Source organism: Balaenoptera physalus (genome assembly GCF_965194825.1).
Source record: "Balaenoptera physalus genome assembly, chromosome: 19".
In the NCBI taxonomy this organism is placed as follows: domain Eukaryota; kingdom Metazoa; phylum Chordata; class Mammalia; order Artiodactyla; family Balaenopteridae; genus Balaenoptera; species Balaenoptera physalus.
In genome coordinates, this window is record NC_138900.1 from 3,455,619 (window position 1) to 3,478,583 (window position 22,965).

Below are 22,965 nucleotides of genomic sequence, written 5' to 3' on the forward strand. Positions count from 1 at the left end.
AGGGCTGGTTCTGCAGACACGCAGCTCTGCACCCCAGTGCCTGATCTGACACCTCAAGCAATGGACAGCCTCCATCCTAAGCTTCCAATGACCATTCATTTATTCAGGACATTTATCCATTCATTCAACAAATGTTTATTAACCATCCCCTCTACACCAGGCACTGTTCTAGGTGCCAGGGAACTCAATGGCCCCAGACCTGTCCTTATGGAGTTTACATTCCTGTAGAAAACAAAATTAAAAAGTAAATGTGTAGAATGTCACATGGTGGTCATAAAGCAGGGAAGAGCGCCAGGGAGGTCCAGCACGTGTTTGGGGGGTTTTATTGGTTGGGGAGGTCCTCCTTGAGACTATGATATTTGAGTGAAGCTCTGGAGGGAGTGAGGTGTGAGCATATCTGGGGAAAGATTTTCAGGCAGGGGCAAGGGCCAGTGCAAAGGTCCTGAGGTGAATGCTCACACGGCAAGGCTAGTGTTTATGGAGCAGAGTGTTGAGGGCAGAGGGGTAGGACATGAAGTCAGAAAGGTGATGGGGGTAGATTGTGGGTTCCCAGTGTCACTCTAAGGATCAGAAATTGACGGTACAGTAGAAGTGTTTTGATCAAATTAAAAAAAAAAAATTGACCTGAAATTAACCATCTTTTTTTTTTTTTTAAGATTTTTTTGATGTGGACCATTTTTAAAGTCTTTATTGAATTTGTTACAATATGCCTTCTGTTTTATGTTTTGGTTTTTTTGGCCGCAAGGCATGTGGGATCCTAGCTCCGCGATCAGGGATCGGACCCGCACCCACTGCATTGGAAGGCGAAGTCTTAACCACTGGACCGCCAGGGAAGTCCCTGAAATTAACTATCTTAAATTGAACAACTGAATAGCACTTAGTACACTGACAATGTTATGCAACCATCATATCCATCTAATTCCCAAACATTCTCACCCTCCCCAAATAAAGTCCATACCCATTAGAAGTCACTCCCCATTCCTTCCTCCCCACAGCCCCTGAAAACCACCATTTGCCTTCTGTCTCTGTGGATTTGCCTGTTCTGGACATTGCCTATAAATGGAATCATACAATATGTGACCTCATAGTGTTTTTGAGGTTCATCTATTTTTTTTTTTTAACATCTTTATTGGAGTATAATTGCTCTCCAATGGTGTGTTAGTTTCTGCTTTATAACAAAGTGAATCAGCCATGCGTCTATGTTGTATTGGTCCAGTGTTGAAATAATTTCAGACTTGTAGAAAAGTTGCAAAAGCATACAGAGAAAAACCTCTGCCGGGTTTCTGTCCATTTTTTCCTTTGTAATTAATAAGTATCTTGTGGAGAGCTACTTTGAGACTATGTCAATATCCTGTGTGTCATGAAACTTTAACTCATTTGTTTTGGCATCTACGGATGCTTCCTGCCTGAATCGATTATGACCAGGATGGTTCCCCAATGGCAATTGAGTTAAGTTTCAAAAGGATTCCCTAATTTCTGTGTGGAGAACAGGGGGAAGCAGGGAGACCAGCTAGGAGGCTTTCATACTAATCCAGTGAGAGATGGTAGCAATGGACATGCTGAGACGTGGTCAGATTTTTGGATATACTTTGAAGGAAGAGCTGGCAGGTATTGAGAGAAAAAGAGGAGATAAGCATGACTCCATGTTTTGCTCTAGGCAATGGGAAGACTGGAGTTGCTATTTTCTGAGATGGGATCGCTGCTCTAACAGAAAGACCTGGACTACTACTGGCTTAAATCGGGTTGAAGCTTATTTATTGCAGTTGATCCAGGGCCCATTTGGCAGCTCCATAATCATCAGGGACCCAGGCTCTTTCCATCTCATTACTCTGGCAAAATAGGGCTTCCACCTCATGGTCCAAAATGGCTGCCTCAGGTCCTGCCATCAGATCTGCCTTGCAGCCAGAAGAAAGGAAGAAAAGGGGCAAGTGTCTTTTCATTTTGAGTACACATGTCCTTTTTGCTCACATCTCGTCTAAGTCAGAACTTAGACACATGGCCACAGCTAGGTGCAGAGGAGGCTGGGAAATGATTCTTTGTTCTAGGTGCTCATGTGCCCAGCTATACACCAGTGGCTCTAGTATCATGAGCAAGAAAGGAAGAATGTATGTTTGGGGAACAACTAGTCAACTTTCCCTAATGGGTCCTGAATGCTGCTCTTCCTACATCCCTTATGTCCCTCTCCAGTCCGTATTCTGCATCTCACCTGGAAACAAAATTCCTAAAACATAGATCTGCTCATGACCTTCCATGGCTCATTACTCTTTCATGGGTCTCCAGTATCCTCTGAATTAAAGCCAGGCTTCTCAGCCTGGCATTTGAGCCATAATCTGGCTCCACCTTCCAACCACTCCAGCCTCATTCCTTCCACCCCATCCACACCTTACACTCCCACAATGTCCGCACATACCCGTGTGCTACCTTTTCCTTAAGCTGATCCCACAGTCCGGAGCATCCTTTCTGGCCTGAGGAAATCCTTTCTGTTTGTGTCACTGTGATCAACACCACATCCTGCAGGAAACTTGCCCAGCCTTCTTACAGTGGGGCCCTCTGCCTCTCACAAACTCCCAGACTCCCCATCACCCCATCCTAGCCAAGAGGTCAGCTATTTGTATGGTGCCTGCCTTACTCCAGGCAAACTCACTAAGTCTTTCCTTTCCTGTCTTCCTTCCTTCTCACCACCCTTCCCTCCCGTCTACACTCTGCTCCTCCTCCCTTTTGCCTTCCCTTCCTCCCAGTTACGGAGCATGAAAGTGCTGCACTCAGCACCTGTACTAAACAAAGAAACAAACAAACAAAGAATCAATTTTTCCAGTTACTAAGGTCATGTGACAAATCATTCCAAGACCTAGTGGCTTCAGACAAGGGCCACATTTAGTTTGCTCACGAACCTGCCATCTGCACAGGGCTTGGTGGAGGCGACATATCTCTGCTCTACATGGTGACAACGGGGATGGTTTGGAAGCTGGGGCAGTGTCTTGGCTGGAAAGGCTCAAACGGCTAGAGCATGGACCAACTAGGGCTTCTCCACCATCTGACCTTTTCTCTATGTGGTCTGTCCAGCATGGTAGCTTCAAGGTAGAGAAACGTGTTTCTTACATGTCAGATAAGGGCTCTGAAAATGCATGGAGAGAGAGCGAGAGAGCGAGAGAGCGAGAGAGAGAGAGAGAGAGAGAGAGAGAGAGAGAGAGAGAGAGAGAGCGCGAGAGAATGACTTGGGTATGATAAGCCCTCTGATGGGGGAAGAGTCCCCTCAGTACCTGGAACAGCAAGCAACGTTTATCAGGAATTTATTAACGACTTCAACAATGATAAAGGGATGCATGGCTTACCTGGTAGCCCGAAGAGATATTCTAAACACCTTGGGTGCATATGGGAATCACGTAGGAGGTCCTCAGAGGAAGGAATTTGGATGCATTGTTCTGTTTACAGTAACAACATTACAGCCATCAATGCTCTGGCATTTACTGTGGGTTAGATTTTTGTCATGAATTACTTTCTGTCATCCTTCCAAACTTTGTGACAGGGGCCAGCAAACTGTGGCCCACCACTGGTTTTTTTTTTTTTTTTTATATAAGTTTATTTATTTTATTTATTTATTTTTGGCTGCATTGGGTCTTTGGTGCTGTGAGTGGGTTTCTCTAGTTGCAGCAAGTGGGGGCTACTCTTCCTTGCAGTATGCGGGCTTCTCATTGCGGTGGCTTCTCTTGTTGTGGAGCACGGGCTCTAGGCGCACGGGCTTCAGTAGTTGTGGCACGTGGGCTCAGTAGTTGTGGCTCGCTGGCTCTAGAGCGCAGGCTCAGTAGTTGTGGTGCACAGGCTTAGTTGCTTCACGGCATGTGGGGTCTTCCCAGACCAGGGCTCGAACCCGTGTCCCCTGCATTGGCAGGCGGATTCTTAACCACTGTGCTTCCAGGGAAATCCCCCACCACTTGTTTTTGTAAATAAAGTTTTATTGGAACACAGCTCTGCTCATTTGTTTGTATACTGTCTGCAGCTGCTTTCCTGCTGTAATGGCAGAGTAGTTGCAACAGGGACCAGATGACCCCAAAAGCTGAAATTATTTGCTATCTGGTCCTTTGCGGAAAATATTTGTTAACTCCTGCCCTAGAGGTAGATGATATTAGGAGACCAGTTTATAAAAGAGAAGAAAAAGGCTCAGAGGGGGATGCTTTATTCGAGGTTGAGAGAGTCAGCGTCCGTACTTCTTATTTTTTATTTTATTTTATTTTATTTTATTTTATTTTATTTTTTTTCGTACTTTTTATTTTTAAAAAATTCCCTTATTTTTAATTGTGGTAAACTACACATGCCATAAAATTTACCATTTTAGGGGACTTCCCTGGTGGTTCAGTGGTTAAGACTCTGCATTTCCGTTGTATGGGACACGAGTTGGATCCCTGGTCGGGGAACTAAGATCCCACATGCCACTTGATGTGACCAAAATAAAATAAAATAAAATAATAAATGAATTTTTAAAAAATTTACCATTTTAACCATTTTTAAGGTCCAGTTTTATGGCACTAAATGCATTCACCTTGTGCATCCATCACCACCATCCATCTCCAGAACTTTTTTTGTCTTGCAAAACTGAAACTCTGTCCCCATTAAAAAGCATCTCCCCATTTCTCCCTCAACCCAGGCCCTGGGCAACCACTATTCTACTTTCTGTCTCTATGACTTTGACAACTCTAGGGACCTCATATAAGTGGAATCATACAGTATTTGTCTTTCTGTGACTGGCTTATTTCACTTAGCATAATGTCCTCAAGGTTCATCCATGTTGCAGCCTGTGTTAGAATGTCCCTCCCTTTTAAGGCTGAATAATATTGCACTGCATGTATATATCACGTTTTGTTTGTCCATTCATCCATCAATGGACACTTGGGTTGCAGTACCTGTGCTTTTAACCTCTGCCCTCCACTCCTTCTTATGGATGGTTTCACCTGAATAAGGAATAAACCTTATTCAGATGAGAAAATGCAGATGAACAAAAAGCAAAAAACAATAAAATCACCCATTATCCTGCCTGGCAGAGACCCCATGCAGAATATTATAGTTTTTTTTACTCTAAAAATATGCACATTAATATATAAGGTTAAAAAAGAGAATCAGCCTGCTTTTTCCCTCCCGCCCATGTTGGTATTTAACGAAGGAACTCAGGATGTTCTTAAATATTTTTGAGCCTCATAAAGCTGTAGACAGTCTATCCAGGAACACGTACAGATGAATTAACTTTTACTGTCAGTGTCAGGAGATCTGTGAGGGAAGGGAACTTGTCTGACTTGTTGCTAAATTCCCTGTGTATTCCAGTTCAATGCCTGGGACACAGTATGTGCTCATTAAACAATTTTTTAGAAGGACTGTAGGGAATAGGAGAGAGTAGGACCATTCTCCTACTGACAGACATAGATGTTGCTTTTTATTTGTGCCAGTGTCTCGCTATTACAGAGAAACAGGGCTGTGAGGAACATTTTCCTATGTTTCTTTCCCAATGACCAATTATTCTCTTAGCATAAATTCTTCCAAGGGGAATGGCTGGGTCAAAGATTGGCACTGATGGGACTTCCCTGGGGGCACAGTGGTTAAGAATCCCCCTGCCAATGCAGGGGACACAGGTTCGAGCCCTGGGCCAGGAAGATCCCACATGCCAGGGAGCAACGAAGCCCGTGTGCCACAACTACTGAGCCTGCGCTCTAGAGCCTGCGATGCACAACTACTTAGCCCACATGCCACAACTACTGAAGTCCATGTGCCTAGAGCCCGTGCTCTGCAACAAGAGAAACCACCGTAGTGAGAAGCCCATGCAACGCGACGAAGAGTAACTCCTGCTCACCTCAACTAGAGAAAGCCCACGTGAAGCAACAAAGACCCAATGCAGCCAAAAATAATAAATAAATAAATGTTTAAAAAAAAAAAAAAGATTGGCACCAATGGTTTTGCCATGTAATACTGAATGGCCTTTTAAGAAGGCTGTTCTAATTGACACTTCTACCAGTAGGTATGTATACCTGTTTTACCACATCCTTGCCAACACTGGGTATTATCATTGCTTCTATCCTGCCACTATGACAGGTGAAAAATATTATCTTATTATCCTAATGAGCATTTCTTTGATTCCCTGTAAGCCTGAGTAGTTTCATGTGCTTGTTGACTTTCTTTCTTTGCAAATTAATGCTCATATTCTTTGCCTATGCTCCCCTCTCTCCCTGTTGGGGGTAAGAATTGTTTTTTATTGATTCATAAGAGCTCTTTACATATGAAGGATACTAACTGTCATTTTTGTGGGTAAGAGGAGACAGAAGTTGACAGAGGGGAAGTCACTGCTCAAAGTACACACCTAAGAAGAGGTGGGGCAGGAATTTGAAACAAGATCTGTCTAGATCCATGCCTGGGGTTCTGTACAGCCTCTGTGGAACCTTCCCCTTTCCCAGGTCTTGCCCACTAATATCCCAGGAGCTCTGAGTTCTCATAATCTCAGGAAGGGGAGAAATGGTTCGCCAGACCCAGCCACACTTTCTACATCCCCAGCAGCAAACCTATTCTCTGCTTTGTTATGCAGATTAAATATTTGGCATGTACTAGGTACTTAATAAACAGTAGCTGGTATTATTGCTTGTTTTTTAAATTATCTTTTCTTCAGACACATCTCTTGCCAGCTGCCCACCCTTTCAAGCCAACCTTCTACCATCCCAAGCAACCTGCCTCAAGACTCCTAGGCTTTGCATATGCTATTATACCTGTCTAGTTGTCCCTCTCCACTCAGCCCACTTGAAGAACTCCTACTCATCCTTCAAAACCCTATTTTGTTTTCCCCTCCTCTGGGAAGTCTTCCCTCACTCTTAGGCTGAGTCTCCAATCACAGATCCTGGATCCTGGCTGTTGCTTTCCCTTTGGGTGCCCTGTTGTGTTTCCTGTGTCCAGGAGGGATTATATGACTCACTGCTGACACTGCTGCCCCAGGACCTGCAGGCTTCTTGAGCCCTCTGCATCATCACCCTCCTTGTGGCCCTGCTCAGTCTGCTGGTCTACCTTGCCGGGGCCAGGTGCACCGCCTGTTTGGAGAACAAGGACTCGAAGGTCCATTTGGTGCTAACCTCCGGGATCATCTTTGTCGTCTCAGGGGTCGTGACCCTGATCCCCATATACTGGAGAGCCCACACCATCATCCAGGACTTCTGCACCGCTCCCCGATGGCTGAGGCCCCAAAGCAGGAGCTGGGAGCCTCCCTCTGTCTGGGCTGGGCAGCCTCTTGTTGCTGGGTGGGGGGCTGCCATGCTGCATCTGCCCCTCTGGGCGGGGGAGTCCCGGGGCTCCAGCCATTACATGGCCTGATACTTGGCATCTGCCCCACATACCTCCTCTCGCAGTCCCCCCAAGTACCCCACTAAGAAGTGTGTCAATTTGGGTAGGGGAGCAGGGGCTCCCACGACAGTGGGGCCTAACTCTCTGAGCTGGAGCCACAGAGATGGTGATTTTTTAAAAAAATTAATTTGATTTATTTTTAAAATTTATTTAATTTTATTTAAAAAATTTTAAATTGAAGTATAGTTGATTTACAATGTTGTGTTAATTTCTGCTGTATAGCAAAGTGATTCATCTATACACACACACACACACACACATACACACACATATATACATTCTTTTTTTAATATATTCTTTTCCATTATGGTTTATTATAGGATATTGAATATAGTTCCCTGTGCTATACCGTAGGACCTTGTTGTTTATCCATTCTATATATAAAAGCTTACATCTGCTAACCCCAAACTCCCACTCCATCCTTCCCCCAACCCCTTCCCCCTTGGCAACCACCAGTCTGTTCTCTACGTCCCTGATTCTGTTTCTATTTCGTAGATAGGTTCATTCGTGTCATATTTTAGATTCCACATATATTAAGTGATAGCATATGGTATTTGCCTTTCTCTTTCTGACTTACTTCACTTAGTATGGTAATCTCTAGCTGCATCCATTTTATTTATGTATTTTTTATACAATTTGAAAAAAATAAATTTATTTATTTTTGGCTGCGATGGGTCTCCGTTGCTGGGCATGGGCTTTCTTTAGTTGGGGCGAGCAGGGGCTACTCTTTGTTGCGGTGTGCGGGCTTCTCATTGCAGTGGCTTCTCTTGTTGCAGAGCATGGGCTCTAGGCGTGCTGGCTTCAGTAGTTGTGGCACACGGGCTCAGTAGTTGTGGCTCGCAGGCTCTAGAGCGCAGGCTCAGTAGTTGTGGTGCACGGGTTTAGTTGCTCCGCGGCATGTGGGATCTTCCCGGAGCAGGGATCAAACGCATGTCCCTTGTATTGGCAGGTGGATTCTTAACCACTTAACCAGGGAAGTCCCTATACAATTTTTTAAATACAATTTTTAAAGGCTCCACTGCATTTACAGTTATTACAAAATATTGGCTATATTCCCCATGTTGTACAATAAATACATCCCTGTAGCTAACACCCAGCAGCTATCCCACTCGCTCACCCCTATATTGCTCCCACCCCCCCACTGGCAGCCACTTGTTTGTTCTCTATGAGATGGTGATTCATGACAGCTTTGGGGTTGTTTTTGTCTCTTGTTTTTGCTTTTTATTTTGCCAAGTGTGTGTGTGTGTGGTTAATCCATTTGATAACCCACTTGGGCTCTGCTACTGGTGTTCCTCATCTGTGGATGATGGAGCCAAGAGGTGATGCTTCAGAGTTTCTAGATTTTCTCCACCCTGGACATCCCCATCTTAGAGACCAACCTGGAGCTTGCTGTCCAGGTGCTTTCATCCTGTCCCCAAGAGCTCCTGCTGTTGCTGGGGGCAGGGCCTCCCGAGACTTGTTGGGACAAGCCTTCCCTTCCTGGTCAGAACTCTGGAACCCCCTGGGGCTCTTGAGCCTCATGTAGCTCCGAGGAAAGTGGGTGATAAGTTACCAAAGAACTGCCCACCTCCAAGACTTCTGGATCCTCCATCCTGAGTGCTGTGCTGACCCCTGACCCTCTCATCTCCAGCTCTGTACACTTCTGCCATGTCCTGCCCCCACTCACCAGTTTTAACTAAATAAGCATGTTTTGTCTTGCTAAAAAAAAAAAAAAAACCTCTTGGGACATGTGGAAACAATTTATCGGTCAGATATTTGTCATTTCGTAAGTATTCTGAAGTATGCCTGTGGATTGTTGACAAACCTGATCCAATCATAAATCAAATGAGTTACTTGGGGTCAAATAATTTCCAAAACAAAATTATGCAAATCTTTTCAGTGTTTTTTTTCAGCTTTATTGCACTATAATTTACATGCAATAAAATTCACTATTTTTAAGTGAACGTGCTGCTGAGATTTGACAAATATCAAACCCCCCTTTCCAAACCCCCCAGAATTTCCCTTTGCAGTAATCACTTACCCCACCCCCTCTGACCTTGGTAACCACTGATCTTCATTCTCTCACTGTAGTTTTGTTTTTCCTAGATTGTCATGTAACTGGAATCATACATATTGTGTAAATACCAGTAGTTCATTCCTTGTTTGGGGGGGGTAGGGGCCCGCACCACAGGGCATGTGGCATCTTTGCCGACCAGGGTTTGAACCCATGCCCCCTGCATTGGGAGCTTGGAGTCTTAACCACTAGACCATCAGGGAAGTCCTCATTCCTTTTTATTGAGTACATTGTATGAAGTTATTATGAATAACTTATTCCTTCAGCTGTCGATGGACATATCAATTACAAAATTGGGTTGCTTCCAACTTTTGGGTATTATAAGTGGGATGGGTTGAATTGCCTCGCCCCTCTCCCCCCACAAATTCATATGTTGAAATCCTAACCTGTAGTAGACCACAGAATGTGACATTATTCGGAAATAGGGTATTTGCAGATGTAATTAATTAAGATGAGATCGTTTTGAATTAGGGTGAGCCTCTCCTCAGGCCCAGGAGTCCCGGTCCCTAGCCCTTCCCCCCTCAGACCCAGGGGTAGAGACCCCCAGCCTCCCCTCCCTCAGACCCAGGGGTCCAGGCTCCCAGCCCCTCCTCCTTCAGACCCAGAGTGTATGCCCCCATGTCCTCCTGCCTCAGGACCCAGGAGTTTGGGAACCTCCCAGGCTAGTAGGTCTTGGATTCTGAGCATTGAAATTATCAAATTGTCCCAGAAAGTCAACGAGGAACACATATATTTATGTTCCTTATTTATTTTTATTGCAGTATAGTTGATTTACAATATTATATTAGTTTCAGGTGTACAACATAGTGATTCAAAATTTTTATAGATTATATTCCGTTTACAGTTTTTATAAAATATTGGCTATAGTCCCTGTGCTGTACAGTATATCCTTGTAGCTTATTTTATACATAGTACTTTGTAAGGAACATATTTTTAGAAGAGGAAACAAGCTGATACATTTGAAAGACACAGAGGACGTAAGTCTGAAAGCAGCAGCTGCAGGATTGGGACCGTGGGGTCCCTCCAGCAGCTGTGCGAGTGTGACGTTATTGGAACCGCGCGTAGGCCCCGCCCCCGAAGTCACGGCCTCGCCCCCGGCTCCGGAAACCTACGCTCACGGCCCCTCTCCATAGGTCCCTCCCCCGGAAGTTCCGCCCCACTCGTTTCCGGAAGCCGAGGGTTCCAGCCGGGCTTGCACTTCCCCACGTGAATCCCAGGCAGCGCGCTCCTAGGACCGACCCCGGGCGCGGGTCTGCGGGCGGCTGCAGTGGAAACCCCCACCCCCCGCCCCGCCGCTCCGGCCCGGTATGAATCGCTACATTCTGCCTCTGTCCGTGCTGGGCACGGCGGTGGGTGGCGCCGTGCTGCTCAAGTGAGTACGTGCGGGTCCCCTAGGCGCGGTAACGGCTGGCCGGTGGGCAAGGAGGAGGGAGGGAAAGCCGAGTGGAAATCGCCAACTCCTGGCCCACCCAGGAGTCCTCCAGCTCACCCGTCCAGCAGTGCTCGCAGAGAATGCGGGGGCAAGTCTGGTCCCCGAGAGGGCAGGTCACGGCCCAAGGTCACCCAGAGAAAGGGGCGGATCCGGGCCCTGGTAAACATTTTGGTCTAGTTGCTTCTGGACTTTTAATGGATTAATTAATTCATTCAGCGGACACTTACTGAGCACTTCCCATATGTCAAGTCCTGGCCCAGATGCAAGGAAAGTATATACCACCTAAGCTCCCGTTGTCCGGAATTAGAGAAACAAATTAAAATTGTCCAAGTCAGTAAGTGAAAAGATCGTATTGCGTGGTATATAGACATACTGTAGTTCTTTCTTCTCTTTCGTAGGCTAATTCGTTTAATAAAAACAAGACAAAACGGGACTAAGAAGTAAAAACTATTAGGTGTAAAATAAGCTACAAGGATATATTGCACAACCCGGGGAATATAGCATATATTTTATAATGTTATAAATGGAATAGGTTATAAATGGAATATAACCTTTAAAAATTGTAAATCACTATATTGTACACCTGTACCTTATATAATATTGTATATCAACTACAATATAAAAATCCCCCCAAACCAAAAAACTGCTACCAAATATTCTATAGGAGCACCATTCAGTAGAACTTCCTGTGATCATTGAATTGTTTTACATTTGCCCTGTCCATTATGAGCCATACCGTGCGACTATTTTTTATTTATTTATTTATTTTTGGCTGCGTTGGGTCTTCTTTGCTGCACACAGACTTTCTCTAGTTGCGGCGAGTGGGGGCTACTCTTCGTTGTGGTGCGAGGGCTTCTCATGTTGTGGAGCACGGGCTCTAGGCACACGGGCTTCAGTAGTTGTGGCACGCGGGCCCAGTAGTTGTGGCTCGCGGGCTCTAGAGCGCAGGCTCAGTAGTTGTGGTTCACAGGCTTAGTTGCTCCGTGGCATGTGGGATCTTCCCTGACCAGGGCTTGAACCCGTGTCCCCTGCATTGGCAGACGGATTCTTAACCACTGTGCCACCAAGGAAGTCCCCGTGTGACTACTGAGCACTTAAAAGTATGACCATGTTATGCTTGTAGTAACAATATTGTATTGTATTGTACACTTAAAAATTTGTTAAGAGGGTAGATCTCATGTTACGTGTTCAGGATTAGCAATATGTAATATTACTGCAGTTACACAAGTGATTAGCTGGGCGTTAGGCCAGAAAGTGATTGCACTATTGAAATACCTTTTTTTTTCCCCCTTAAGGCAATCAAGGATATATACTCTAAATCTCTTTGGATAAATACCTTTGGGTTTGTTTATCTGCTCTATGATGAGGCTTCATTTTGAACTTGTTCCTCCTGATCTGATAAAGTCTTTTTTGTTTAGCTGGCTGATACCTTGTTATTTATAATCATTAAACAGCTGCTTTGTAAATATTAACTACCTTTTTTGGAAAGCTCTAGAAAATGGAAATAATTTTTCCTTATAATAAAATTCATCAGGGACTTCCCTGGCGGTCCAGTGGTGAGGACTCGGCACTTTCCGTGCGGAGGGCCCGGTCCTTGGTCGGGGATCTAAGACCCTGCGAGCCGTGTGAGTGACGTGGCCAAAAAAAAAAAAAAAAAAAAAATCATCGGCTGCTGTTTTTTTTTTTTTTATAAATTTATTTATCTATTCTTATTTTTCATTTTTGGCTGCGTTGGGTCTTCATTGCTGCGCGTGCGCTTTCTCTAGTTGCAGCGGGCGGGGGCTACTCTTAGTTGCAGTGCGCGGGCTTCTCATTGCGGTGGCTTCTCTTGTTGCGGAGCACGGGCTCTAGGCGTGCGGGCTTCGGTAGTTGTGGCACGTGGGCTCAGTAGTTGTGGCTCGCGGGCCCTAGAACACAGGCTCAGTAGTTGTGGCGCACGGGCTTAGTTGTTCCACAGCATGTGGGATCTTCCTGGACCAGGGGTTGAACCCGTGTCCCCTGCATTGGCAGGCAGATTCTTAACCACTGCGCCACCAGGGAAGTCCCTTGGCTGCTGTTTTTATTTTTAATTCATGCTGATGTCTTTCAGTTCTGAAAAAGCTTAAAAATAAAAAAGTGCCAGCATGGGAAGAATAAAAGAAAACTGAATGCCCTAGGGGGGAAAGTATGACTTTTTTTTTTTTTTAATTTTTATTGGAGTATGGTTGCTTTATTATGTTGTGTTAGTTTAGACTATTTATTTTTTTATTTTATTTTTTTTATTTTTTAAATGCTATTCTTGTCTGCTTACATTCTTTTTATGTATGTATGTATATATGGCTGTGTTGGGTCTTCGTTTCTGTGCGAGGGCTTTCTCTAGCTGTGGCAAGCAGGGGCCACTCTTCATCGCGGTGCGCGGGCCTCTCACTATCGCGGCCTCTCGTTGCCGAGCACAGGCTCCAGACGCGCAGGCTCAGTAATTGTGGCTCACGGGCCGAGTTGCTCCGCGGCATGTGGGATCTTCCCAGACCAGGGCTCGAACCCGCATCCCCTGCATTGGCAGGCAGGTTCTCAACCACTGCGCCACCAGGGAAGCCCTATTTTTAATTAAATTAAAAAATTAGCCTCGGGGACTTCCCTGGTCCCCTGTGACATTTGAAAAGTCCCCTTTGACAAGTTCTGGGAATTAGGACGTGCACATCGTTGGGGGCCCTTATTCTGCTACTACGCCCACATTCCAGAGGCTAAATACTGGAAACAACCAAATGTCACCAACAGGGAACTGGCCAAATAAACAATGTCATCTCCACACAAGAGAAGGGCAACGTACAACACGGTGGCCACCAGCCACCAGAGACTAATTGTTTTCTTTTTTTCATTAATTAATTTATTTTTTTTATATTTATTTTTGGCTGCATGGGGTCTTCGTTGTGGCCCGTGGGCTTCTCATTGCGGTGGTGTCTCTCGTTGCGGAGCGCGGGCTCAGATGTCAGAGGTCACCGTGTTAAGGACCTTGAGATGGGAGATGACCTGGGTTATCCAGGTGGCACAACATCATCACAACGGTCCTTATAAGAGGGAGGCAGAAGCATCAGAGTCAGGGACTGGAAGATGCTGTGCCGCCGACTTTGAAGGAGAAGGAAGGGGCCACGAGCCGAGGGATGCGGGCGGCCCGTAGAGTCTGGAAGAGGCGTGGGGACGATTCTCAGTTCTCCCTGGAGCCTCCAGAAGGCACACAGCTCTGCCGACACCTCGATTTTAGCCCAGTGAGACCCATTTCGGACTCTGACCTGCAGACTGTAGGAAATACCGTTGCATGGTTTTAACCCACTGAGCTTGTGGTGATCTGTTACAGCAGCCACAGGAAGCGAATACAGGGGGGTCTTTCTACAATGACAATTGTCTCGCTGTGCACGCTCCCCCACACCAGACCATGCTGAGTCCTTTACCTGTACCACGACACCGGTCCCATGGAGTTAGGCGATGTCGTTTCCATCTTTCCTTTGGGGGAACACAAGCTCAGAGAGGTCATTTCCCTGAGATCACAACAGTCAGGGGCACCTGTGGTGAGAGAGGACAGACAGACCGAACTGACCTGCCGTTTTTTACCTCCAGGGACTTTGTCGCTGGCGGGGCTTGTCCCAGCAAGACCACCATTCCCGGGAAGACCGTCATTGTGACCGGCGCCAACACGGGCATCGGGAAACAGACCGCCTTGGAGCTGGCCAAAAGAGGTGAAGTCCCGGTGGGCACCTGCTTCTCTGCCTGAGGCTCGGGCGCGAGATCTGGCGGTGGATGGTTTGATTTCCCGGGGGATGTTAAGGCATCTGATTCTTTTGGTTGGAAGTGGCAGAAACAAACTCACGCCGGCTGAAGCCCCAAAGCCTCGTGTCTCTGGAAGAGGGAAGGGCAGGTTCAGGGTCTCAGAGGAGGCCGTGGGCACTCAGCAGTTACTGGTTTGGGTTTTTCTCTTTGCATCGGCTGTGCCCTTTCCTACTGTAGTTGGACTCAGTCCTAATGGCTGGGTCAGGGCCTGGGTCAGAGGTTGGGGGTCAGGCTCTCCCAAGCTTGCTGGTCAGGCGTTTTGTGGAAAGAACATCCTTTGATTTGGGTCTGTTTGACGTTTTTCTCATGGTCAGGCTGGGCTTATGGAGGAGAAGTGCCCTCCTCAGCACATGCAGATGTCTTTTGAACTTGGAATCAGTGGGGTTTCCTGTGGGCTCAGGCACGAGAAAGGGAGGAGTTAAGGGTTTTGTTTGAACAGCTGGAAGACCAAAGCTGCCTTGGCTGGGATGGGGAGGCCAGGGCAGGGCAAGGGTGAGGGCTGGGGAGACCGGAAGCGCTCCTTGGGCTGGTCGAGTCGAGGCGGCCGGTGAATGGGTCCCTGATGGACTGGCCAGGCCTGAGCTGCCTGTTCACCCCTGAGATGAGAGCGGTGGGGGGCCATGAGGGCAGCCCCCCTGCCCCCCACGCCACATGGGGTTTCCCCAGGGGAGGGACAGGTGCTCCTTTCAGGAAAAAGCAAGAAGGGAGGGGCTTCCCTGGTGGCGCAGTGGTGAAGAATCCGCCTGCCAACAGGCAGGGGATGTGGGTTCGAGCCCTGGTCTGGGAAGGTCCCACATGCCACGGAGCCACTAAGCCCGCGAGCCACAACTCCTGAAGTCCATGCGCCTAGAGCCCGTGCTCCGCAACATGAGAAGCCACCGCCATGAGAAGCCCGCGCACCGCCATGAAGAGTAGCCCCTGCTCGCCGCAATTAGAGAAAGCCCACGCGCAGCAACAAAGACCCAGTGTAGCCAAACATAAATAACTAGATAAATTAAAAAAAAGAAATTTAAAAAATGAAAACAAAAAATAAGACAGCTAATTTATTTAAAGAAAAAAAAAAAGTGAGAAGGGAAATTGGGCCAACACACCCACTGTGGTCCCTTGAGAGCCAGGCTGCCACTGGGAGGACAGACAGATCCGGGACTTGATGAGTCCGTTCTGGACTGTGTGGTGGGGGGGCCAGATGTGCAGGAGGCAGCTGGCCCAGCTGTGGAGGGTGAGCCCGCAGACCCACGCGGTCCGCGTGCTTGCTGCCCATCCTCCTCTCAGTCCCTGTTTCTTCTCACTTTTCTAATTTGAAAAAAAAGTTTAAAAGAATTAAATTTTTTCCTTTTTTTTTTTTTTTTTAATTTTGGCTGTGCCGCCCTGGCATGCGGGAACTTAGTTCCCCGGCCAGGGATGGAACCTGCGCCCCCTACAGTGGAAGCACGGAGCCTTAACCTGCTGGACCGCCAGGGAAGTCCCCCAAAAGTTTTCTTTTTAAAGGCTGTATTAAGATTTAATTCACACATTTAAAGTATACACGCCCATGTTTTTTAGCATATTCACAGAATTGTGCAACCGTCACCGCTTTCCATTTTAGAACATTTTTCATCACCCCAAAACAAAACCTGGCTCCTCTAAGCCATCATCCCCTAATTTCCCTTCTCCGCCAAAGCTAGGAAGCCACTAATCTTCCTTCTATGGATTTGCCTCTTCTGGACATTCCGGATAAATGAATCGTGCGCTCTGTGTCCTTCTGTGTCTGGCTTCTTTCACTGAGCATCACGTTCGTGAGGTGCATCCATGGTGCAGATACGTTGGAATTTCCTTCCTTTTCGTGGCTAATATTCCACTGATGGACAAACCACATTTCACTTATTCATTCATCCCTTAAAAAAATTCTTTTTTTAATTAAAAAATTTTTTTAAATTTTATATTGGACTATAGTTGATTTACAATGTTGTGTTAGTTTCAGGTGTACAGCAAAGTGATTCAGTTATACATATACATGTATCTGTTCTTTTTCAAGTTCTTTTCCCATTTAGGTTGTTACAGAATATTGAGTAGAGTTCCCTGTGCTCTACAGTAGGTCCTTGTTGGTTATTTATTTTATGTATAGTAGTGTGTACATGTCAATCCCAGACTCCCAGTTTATCCCTCCCCAGCAATATTCATTTATCCCTTGATGGACATTTGGATTGTTTCCACATCTGGCTCTTCTGCATAGTGCTGCTGTGTACATTTGAGTACACATTTTTGTGTGGACTTATGTTTTCATTTATCTTGGGTATCTATACTTAGGAGTGGATCTTTTTTTTTTAATTTTTAAAAAATTTGTATTGGAGTATAGTTGATTTACAATGTTGTTTCAGGTGTACAGCAAAGTGAATCAGTTATACATATACATATATCCACTCTTTTTTTTTTTTTTTAGATTCTTTTCCCATATAGGTCATTACAGAGTATTGAGTAGAACGCCCTGTGCTTTACAGCAGGTTCTTAATTAGTTATCTATTCTATATATAGTAGTGTGTATATGTCAATCCCAATCTCCCAATTTATCCCCCCCATCCCCTGGTAACCATAAGTTTGTTTTCTACATACATGACTCTACTTCTGTTATGTAGATTACTTCATTTGTACCCTTTTTTGGATTCCACGTATAAGTGATATCATCTTATATTTGTCTTTCTCCGTCTGACTTAGTTCCCTCAGTATGACAGTCTCTAGGCCCATCCATGTTGCTGCAGGTGGCATTATTTTGTTCTTTTTATGGCCGAGTAGTATTCCATTGTATATATGTACCACATCTTCTTTATCCATTCCTCTGCTGATGGACATTTAGGTTGCTTCAGGAGTGGAAATTAAAAAAAAAATTTCATTAAAAAGTTTTTTTTTTTTTTTGGTCTGGCTCTTCCAGGAGGTACCATCATTCTGGCCTGTCGAGACTTGGAGAAGTGTGAGGCGGCAGCCAAGGAGATTCGAGGGGAGACCCTTAATCACCACGTCAACGCCCGGCACCTGGACTTGGCCTCCCTTAAGTCCATCCGAGAGTTTGCAGCGAAGATCATTGAAGGTGAGAGGGATGACGCTGGCCTTGTGGGGCGAGGACTTGGGTGGCCAGGCTGTGAGGAGGGAATTATACCAGGCAGGTCCTAGAGCCAGGTATTGGTCGCCACCTGTTTTCGTTCGGCCTTTGGGTAAAGATTTTACATTTTTTTCTCTTCTGACATTTTCACGTTTACATGGGGGAAAGCAAATTAAAAGAATAACATTTCATGACACGTGACCATTATATGGAATTCAGATTTTATTTTATTTTGGCTGTGCCACATGGCTTGTGGGATTTCTTTCTTCTTTTTTTTTTTTAATTTACTTATTTATTTATTTATTTTTTGCTGTGTTGGGTCTTCATTTCTGTGCAAGGGTTTTCTCTAGTTGTGGCAAGCGGGGGCCACTCTTCATTGCAGTGCACGGGCCTCTCACTATCGCGGCCTCTCTTGTTGCGGAGCACAGGCTCCAGACGTGCAGGCTCAGTAGTTGTGGCTCATGGGCCTAGTTGCTCCGCGGCACGTGGGATCTTCCCAGACCAGGGCTCGAACCCGTGTCCCCTGCATTGGCAGGCAGATTCTCAACCACTGTGCCACCAGGGAAGCCCTCTTCCTTTTCTTTTTTTTATAAATTTATTTTATTTATTTATCTTTTGCTGTGTTGGGTCTTCGTTGCTGCTTTCTCCAGTTGCGGCGTAGGCTTTCTCCAGTTGGCGGTGAGTGGGGGCTACTCTTTGTTGTGGTGTTCAGGTTTCTCATTGAGGTGGCTTCTCTTGTTGCAGAGCACGGGCTCTAGGTGCGCGGGCTCAGTAGTTGTGGCACGCGGGCTCAGTAGTTGTGGCTCGCGGGCTCTAGAGTGCAGGCTCAGTAGTTGTGGCGCACGGGCTTAGTTGCTCCGCCGTATGTGGGATCTTCCCGGACCAGGGATCGAACCCGCGTCTCCTGCATTGGCAGGCGGATTCCCAACCACTGCACCACCAGAGAAGTCCTGGGATTTCCTTTTTTTAAAAAATAAAAAAATAAATAAATAAATAAATTTATTTATTTATTTATTTTTGGCTGTGTTGGGTCTTCGTTGCTGCACGCAGGCTTTCTCTAGTTGCGGCGAGCGGGGGCTACTCTTTGTTGCGGTGCACAGGCTTCTCATTGCGGTGGCTTCTCGTTGTGGAGCACGGCTCTAGGCACGTGGGCTTCAGTAGTTGTGGCATGTGGGCTCAGTAGTTGTGGCTCGTGGGCTTTAGAGCGCAGGCTCTAGAGCACAGGCTCAGTAGCTGTAGCGCACGGGCTTAGTTGCTCTGCAGCATGTGGGATCTTCCCGGACCAGGGCTCGAACCCGCATCCCCTGCATTGGTAGGCGGATTCTTAACCACTGCGCCACCAGGGAAGCCCTGGCTTGTGGGATCTTAGTTCCTGGACCAGGGATGGAACCCGCGCCCTTGGCAGTGAAAGCGCAGAGCCCTAACCACTGGACCACCAGGGAGTTCCCAGAATTCAGATTTTAGTTTCCATAAAGTTTTATTGGCATGCAGCCATGCCCATTGGTTTACGTATTATCTGTGGCTGCTTTAGTCCTGGGAGGGCAGAGTTTAGTAGAGACAGACCATATCACCTGCAAAGCCAGAAATATTTACTACCTGGTCCTTTACAGAAGAAGTTAACTGACTGCTGTCTAGGAAAACTAAGTCCTGTATGTCCTTGGATCCTACAAGAAGTAGAGGCCAAGGAGGGAGGAAGAGTTAGTCAGGTGGAGAAGGGCAGAAACACTGATTCAGCCAACATTTCCGGAGGCTTCTGGCTCTTGGGTGATGCAGGTGACACAGACGTGAGTCAGATTCAGCCTCGGCTTCCGAGGAGCGCCCGGGCCGGTGGGGGACACGGCCGTGACAATAGGTAACTAAGGGTTAGTGCAGAGAATCTGGAACGCCCACATTCTTTGCTGGGTGTTTCTTTTTGCAAATCCAGGGATCAGGCTGGCATTTCTCTGCACTTCCGTCACATTGATGCCTGACTCACTCTTTTTGCTCCCCACCACATGGTCTCAGAACCACTTACGAATTTATTTTTTTCAAACAGGAATAACATTTGGAGGGTTAAACGTTCAGAAAGTGCAAATGGGGATACAGCAAAACCTCTTCCCGCCACGCCTGCCATTAGCTCTCAGCATGCCGTCCTCAGATGTGTTCAGTGCTCCATGTCTTGTGTGTCCTTTATGCATTTATAAAGCAAACGGGGATACACTTGCCCTTGGCTTTTTTGTACAAAGCGGAGCCTGTTATATACCTGGTGCTGCCCCTTGCTTTTTCTCCCCGGTTCTATCTTGGAGATCGTTGCAGGCAGAATTTTTTCCTTCTTTTCTTGTGGCTAGCTTGTGGTTTTTTTGTTTTTTTGGTCTTTTTTTTGGCCACTGCGTGGCATGTGGGATCTTAGTTCCCTGACCAGGGATGGAACCCGTGCCCCCTGCAGTAGAAGCATGGAGTCCTAACCCCTGGACTGCCAGAGTATTCCTGTGTGTATATTTTTTTAATTTTTATTGAAATATAGTTGATTTACAGTGTTTTTGTAGTTTCAGGTGTACAGCAAAGTGATTCAGTTATATACACACACATGCTCACACATACACACACACACAAATTCTTTTTTAGATTCTTTTCCATTATAAGTTATTACAAGATATTGAATATAGTTCCCTGTGCTATATAGTAGGTAGGTCCTTGTTGGTTATCTATTTTATATATAGTGATGTGTATATTTTAATCCCCAGCTCCTAATTTATCCCTCCCCCCCTTCTCCGTTGGTAACCATAAGTTTGTTTTCTAGGCCTGTGAGTCTGTTTCTGCTTTGTAAATAAGGTCATTCGTATCATTTTTTTAGATTCCACATGAGATATCATATGGTATTTGTCTTTTTCTTTCTGACTGACTTCACTTTGTGTGATAATCCTCTAGGTCCATCCACGTCGCTGCAAATGGCATTATTTCATTCTTTTTTATGGCTGAGTAATATTCCATTGTATATGTGTACCACATCTTCTTTATCCATTCCTCTGTCAATGGACACTTAGGTTGCAGAAAGTACTTGTCGAATGGATAATAACGAAGCCGTTCTACCCAGCAGGTTCTATTATCACCCCTTTTACAGAAGGGGAAACTGAGTCACACATTTGTCCTCACCCCTGTCTTCCAGAGGAGGAGCGAGTGCACATCCTGATCAATAACGCAGCCGTGATGCGGTGCCCCCACTGGACCACCGAGGACGGCTTTGAGATGCAGCTTGGCGTTAACTACCTGGGTGAGGCTGCAGGCTGTGTGGCGTCGGCCTGGGATGTGAGCAGGAGCCCCCGTGGGCCAGGCACAGGCTCCGGGAGGGGGTCTTCCTCTCTCCTGTGTGGCCAGGCGGCCGTGAGTAGGGTCACCTGGCAGCTCAGGGAATCGCCTGTTCATCACTGGACCCTCAGTCCTTCGGACCTTCCATCAGCCTCTTGGCCATTTGTCCCTTTGTCTGTCTTGTCCTCCAGTCTCTGTCTGCCCTTCTCTCACTGTGTCAGTTTATCTGTTGTCACCCTGAATGCATCTGCAGTCCATTAGTAAGGGTGATGGATGTTGGGTGGACACCAATCATATAGGATTAGGGCCCACCCTAATGGCCTCACCCTAATGGCCTCATTTTACCTTGATCACCTCTCTAAAGACCCTCTCTCCAAATAAGGTCACATGCTGATGTACTGGAGGGTAGGGCATATTTTTTTAGGGGGGTTGGGGAGGGTGACACAATTCACCCATAACACATGTGACTTGCGACTACCCTTCACCCCCTATGGGCTGGGACTCAAGTCATGTGACCTGATGGAGCTGCAAGGGAGTCTGGGAAATGTAGTCTTTCACTGGGCAGTCTCATGCATAACCCAAAATTCTATCACTGAAGAAGAAATGGAGAAAGGATTTTGGGAGACAGAAGGCATTCTCTTCTCCAGCTGACCTCATAGAGGGTTATCACAGGGCTTTGTGATAATTTGTTGTCAGGAATGTCTTGTACATTGTAGGATTTTTTTTTTGCCATGCCACACGGCTTGTGGGATCTCAGTTCACTGACCAGGGATTGAACCCTGACTGCAGCAGTGAAAACCCAGAATCCTAACCACTAGGCCACCAGGGAACTCCCACATTGTAGGATTTTTAGCAGCATCCCTGGCCTCCACCCACTAGGTGGCAGTAGCACTCCTCTACTGTCCACAGTTGTGATGATCAAAATTATCTCTAGATGGTGCCAAATGCCTGCTGGTAGGGGGCGCAAAGTTGGACCGTGTTGAGAAACATGGGTTATGGGAGGATGAAATAAGGTGATGTTCTCAGTATGGTCCTATGCACGGGACGAGAATTCAGTGAAAGTTATCTTTTCGTTTTCCATCCTCCAGGTCACTTTCTTTTGACGAACTTGCTGCTGGACAAGCTGAAAGCCTCTGCTCCTTCGCGCATCATCAACCTCTCGTCCTTGGCCCACGTTGCTGGGCACATAGACTTCGAGGACTTGAACTGGGAGAAGAGGAAGTATGACACTAAGGCAGCCTACTGCCAGAGCAAGCTGGCCGTTGTCCTCTTCACCAAGGAGCTGAGCCGGCGGCTGCAAGGTGCGTGTGGCGAGCCTCGCTGGTCTCCCCTTTCCTTTAGCTCCGAGCCTGAAACAGTCCTGCTGTGACCCTGGGTGGATGGGAGGTCAAGCATTGGCTCCAGGACCGAGTAGGCAAACGTATGACACACTTACCACCACGCTCCCCGCTGGTGCCTGAAGCAGACATCACTAATCAATCACAGCATTCTTCTTCTCTGCTCATCCCGGACAGGCACCTGAGCCTTTGGTGCTCTAGACCAGTGAACCTTTGACAATATATGGAGATATTTTTCGCTGTCAGTTTGGGGAGCAGGGGCGGGTTGGGTGATGTTCCTGGCATCTAGTGGGCAGAGGCCAAGGATGCTGGTCAACATCCTACAGGGCACAGGATAAAGAATCATCTGACCTCGGTGTCCATAGTGCTGAAGTTGAGAAGTCTGCCCTTTGCCTTTGCTTCTCAAAGAGTCAGTAGACCAGCAGTGTCAGCTCACCTGGGTGTTTGTCATAATTGCAGCATCTCAGACCCCACCCTGACCCACTGCTTCAGACTCTGGGGTGGAGCCTGGCGCTCTGGGCTTCTCAAGCCCTCCAGGTGATTTTTACACACTGAGGTTCAGAGGCTCTGCCCTGGACAGCCATGAGTCAGAGCTGCCTTGCAGGTGAAACCGGGG

The 22,965-nt window shown here is 46.7% G+C and overlaps 1 protein-coding gene and 1 pseudogene across 10 annotated transcripts in view; both read left to right on the top strand.

The window, feature by feature from the left end:
* Positions 1-1,550: 1,550 nt before the first annotated feature.
* On the top strand, positions 1,551-8,292 carry LOC309649623 (claudin-6 pseudogene; annotated as a pseudogene). Its single transcript has 2 exons — positions 1,551-1,608; positions 6,866-8,292. The product of its transcript is annotated as a claudin-6 pseudogene (transcript).
* A 2,269-nt stretch (positions 8,293-10,561) lies between these two features.
* Positions 10,562-22,965, top strand: part of RDH13 (retinol dehydrogenase 13) — a 29,027-nt gene continuing 16,623 nt past the window's right edge. For 4 of the 9 annotated variants that reach the window (XM_082436649.1, XM_082436650.1, XM_082436651.1 and 1 more), the window contains exons 1-5: positions 10,564-10,790; positions 14,445-14,563; positions 17,560-17,715; positions 20,873-20,977; positions 22,101-22,313. In XM_082436649.1, the coding sequence (XP_082292775.1) occupies positions 10,726-10,790; positions 14,445-14,563; positions 17,560-17,715; positions 20,873-20,977; positions 22,101-22,313 (658 nt within the window). In that variant the 5' untranslated portion in view covers positions 10,564-10,725. Of the gene's footprint in view, positions 10,791-14,444; positions 14,564-17,559; positions 17,716-20,872; positions 20,978-22,100; positions 22,314-22,965 lie in introns of all 9 variants that reach the window. The other 5 variants (XM_082436646.1, XM_082436647.1, XR_014256538.1 and 2 more) reach the window with 3 other exon arrangements.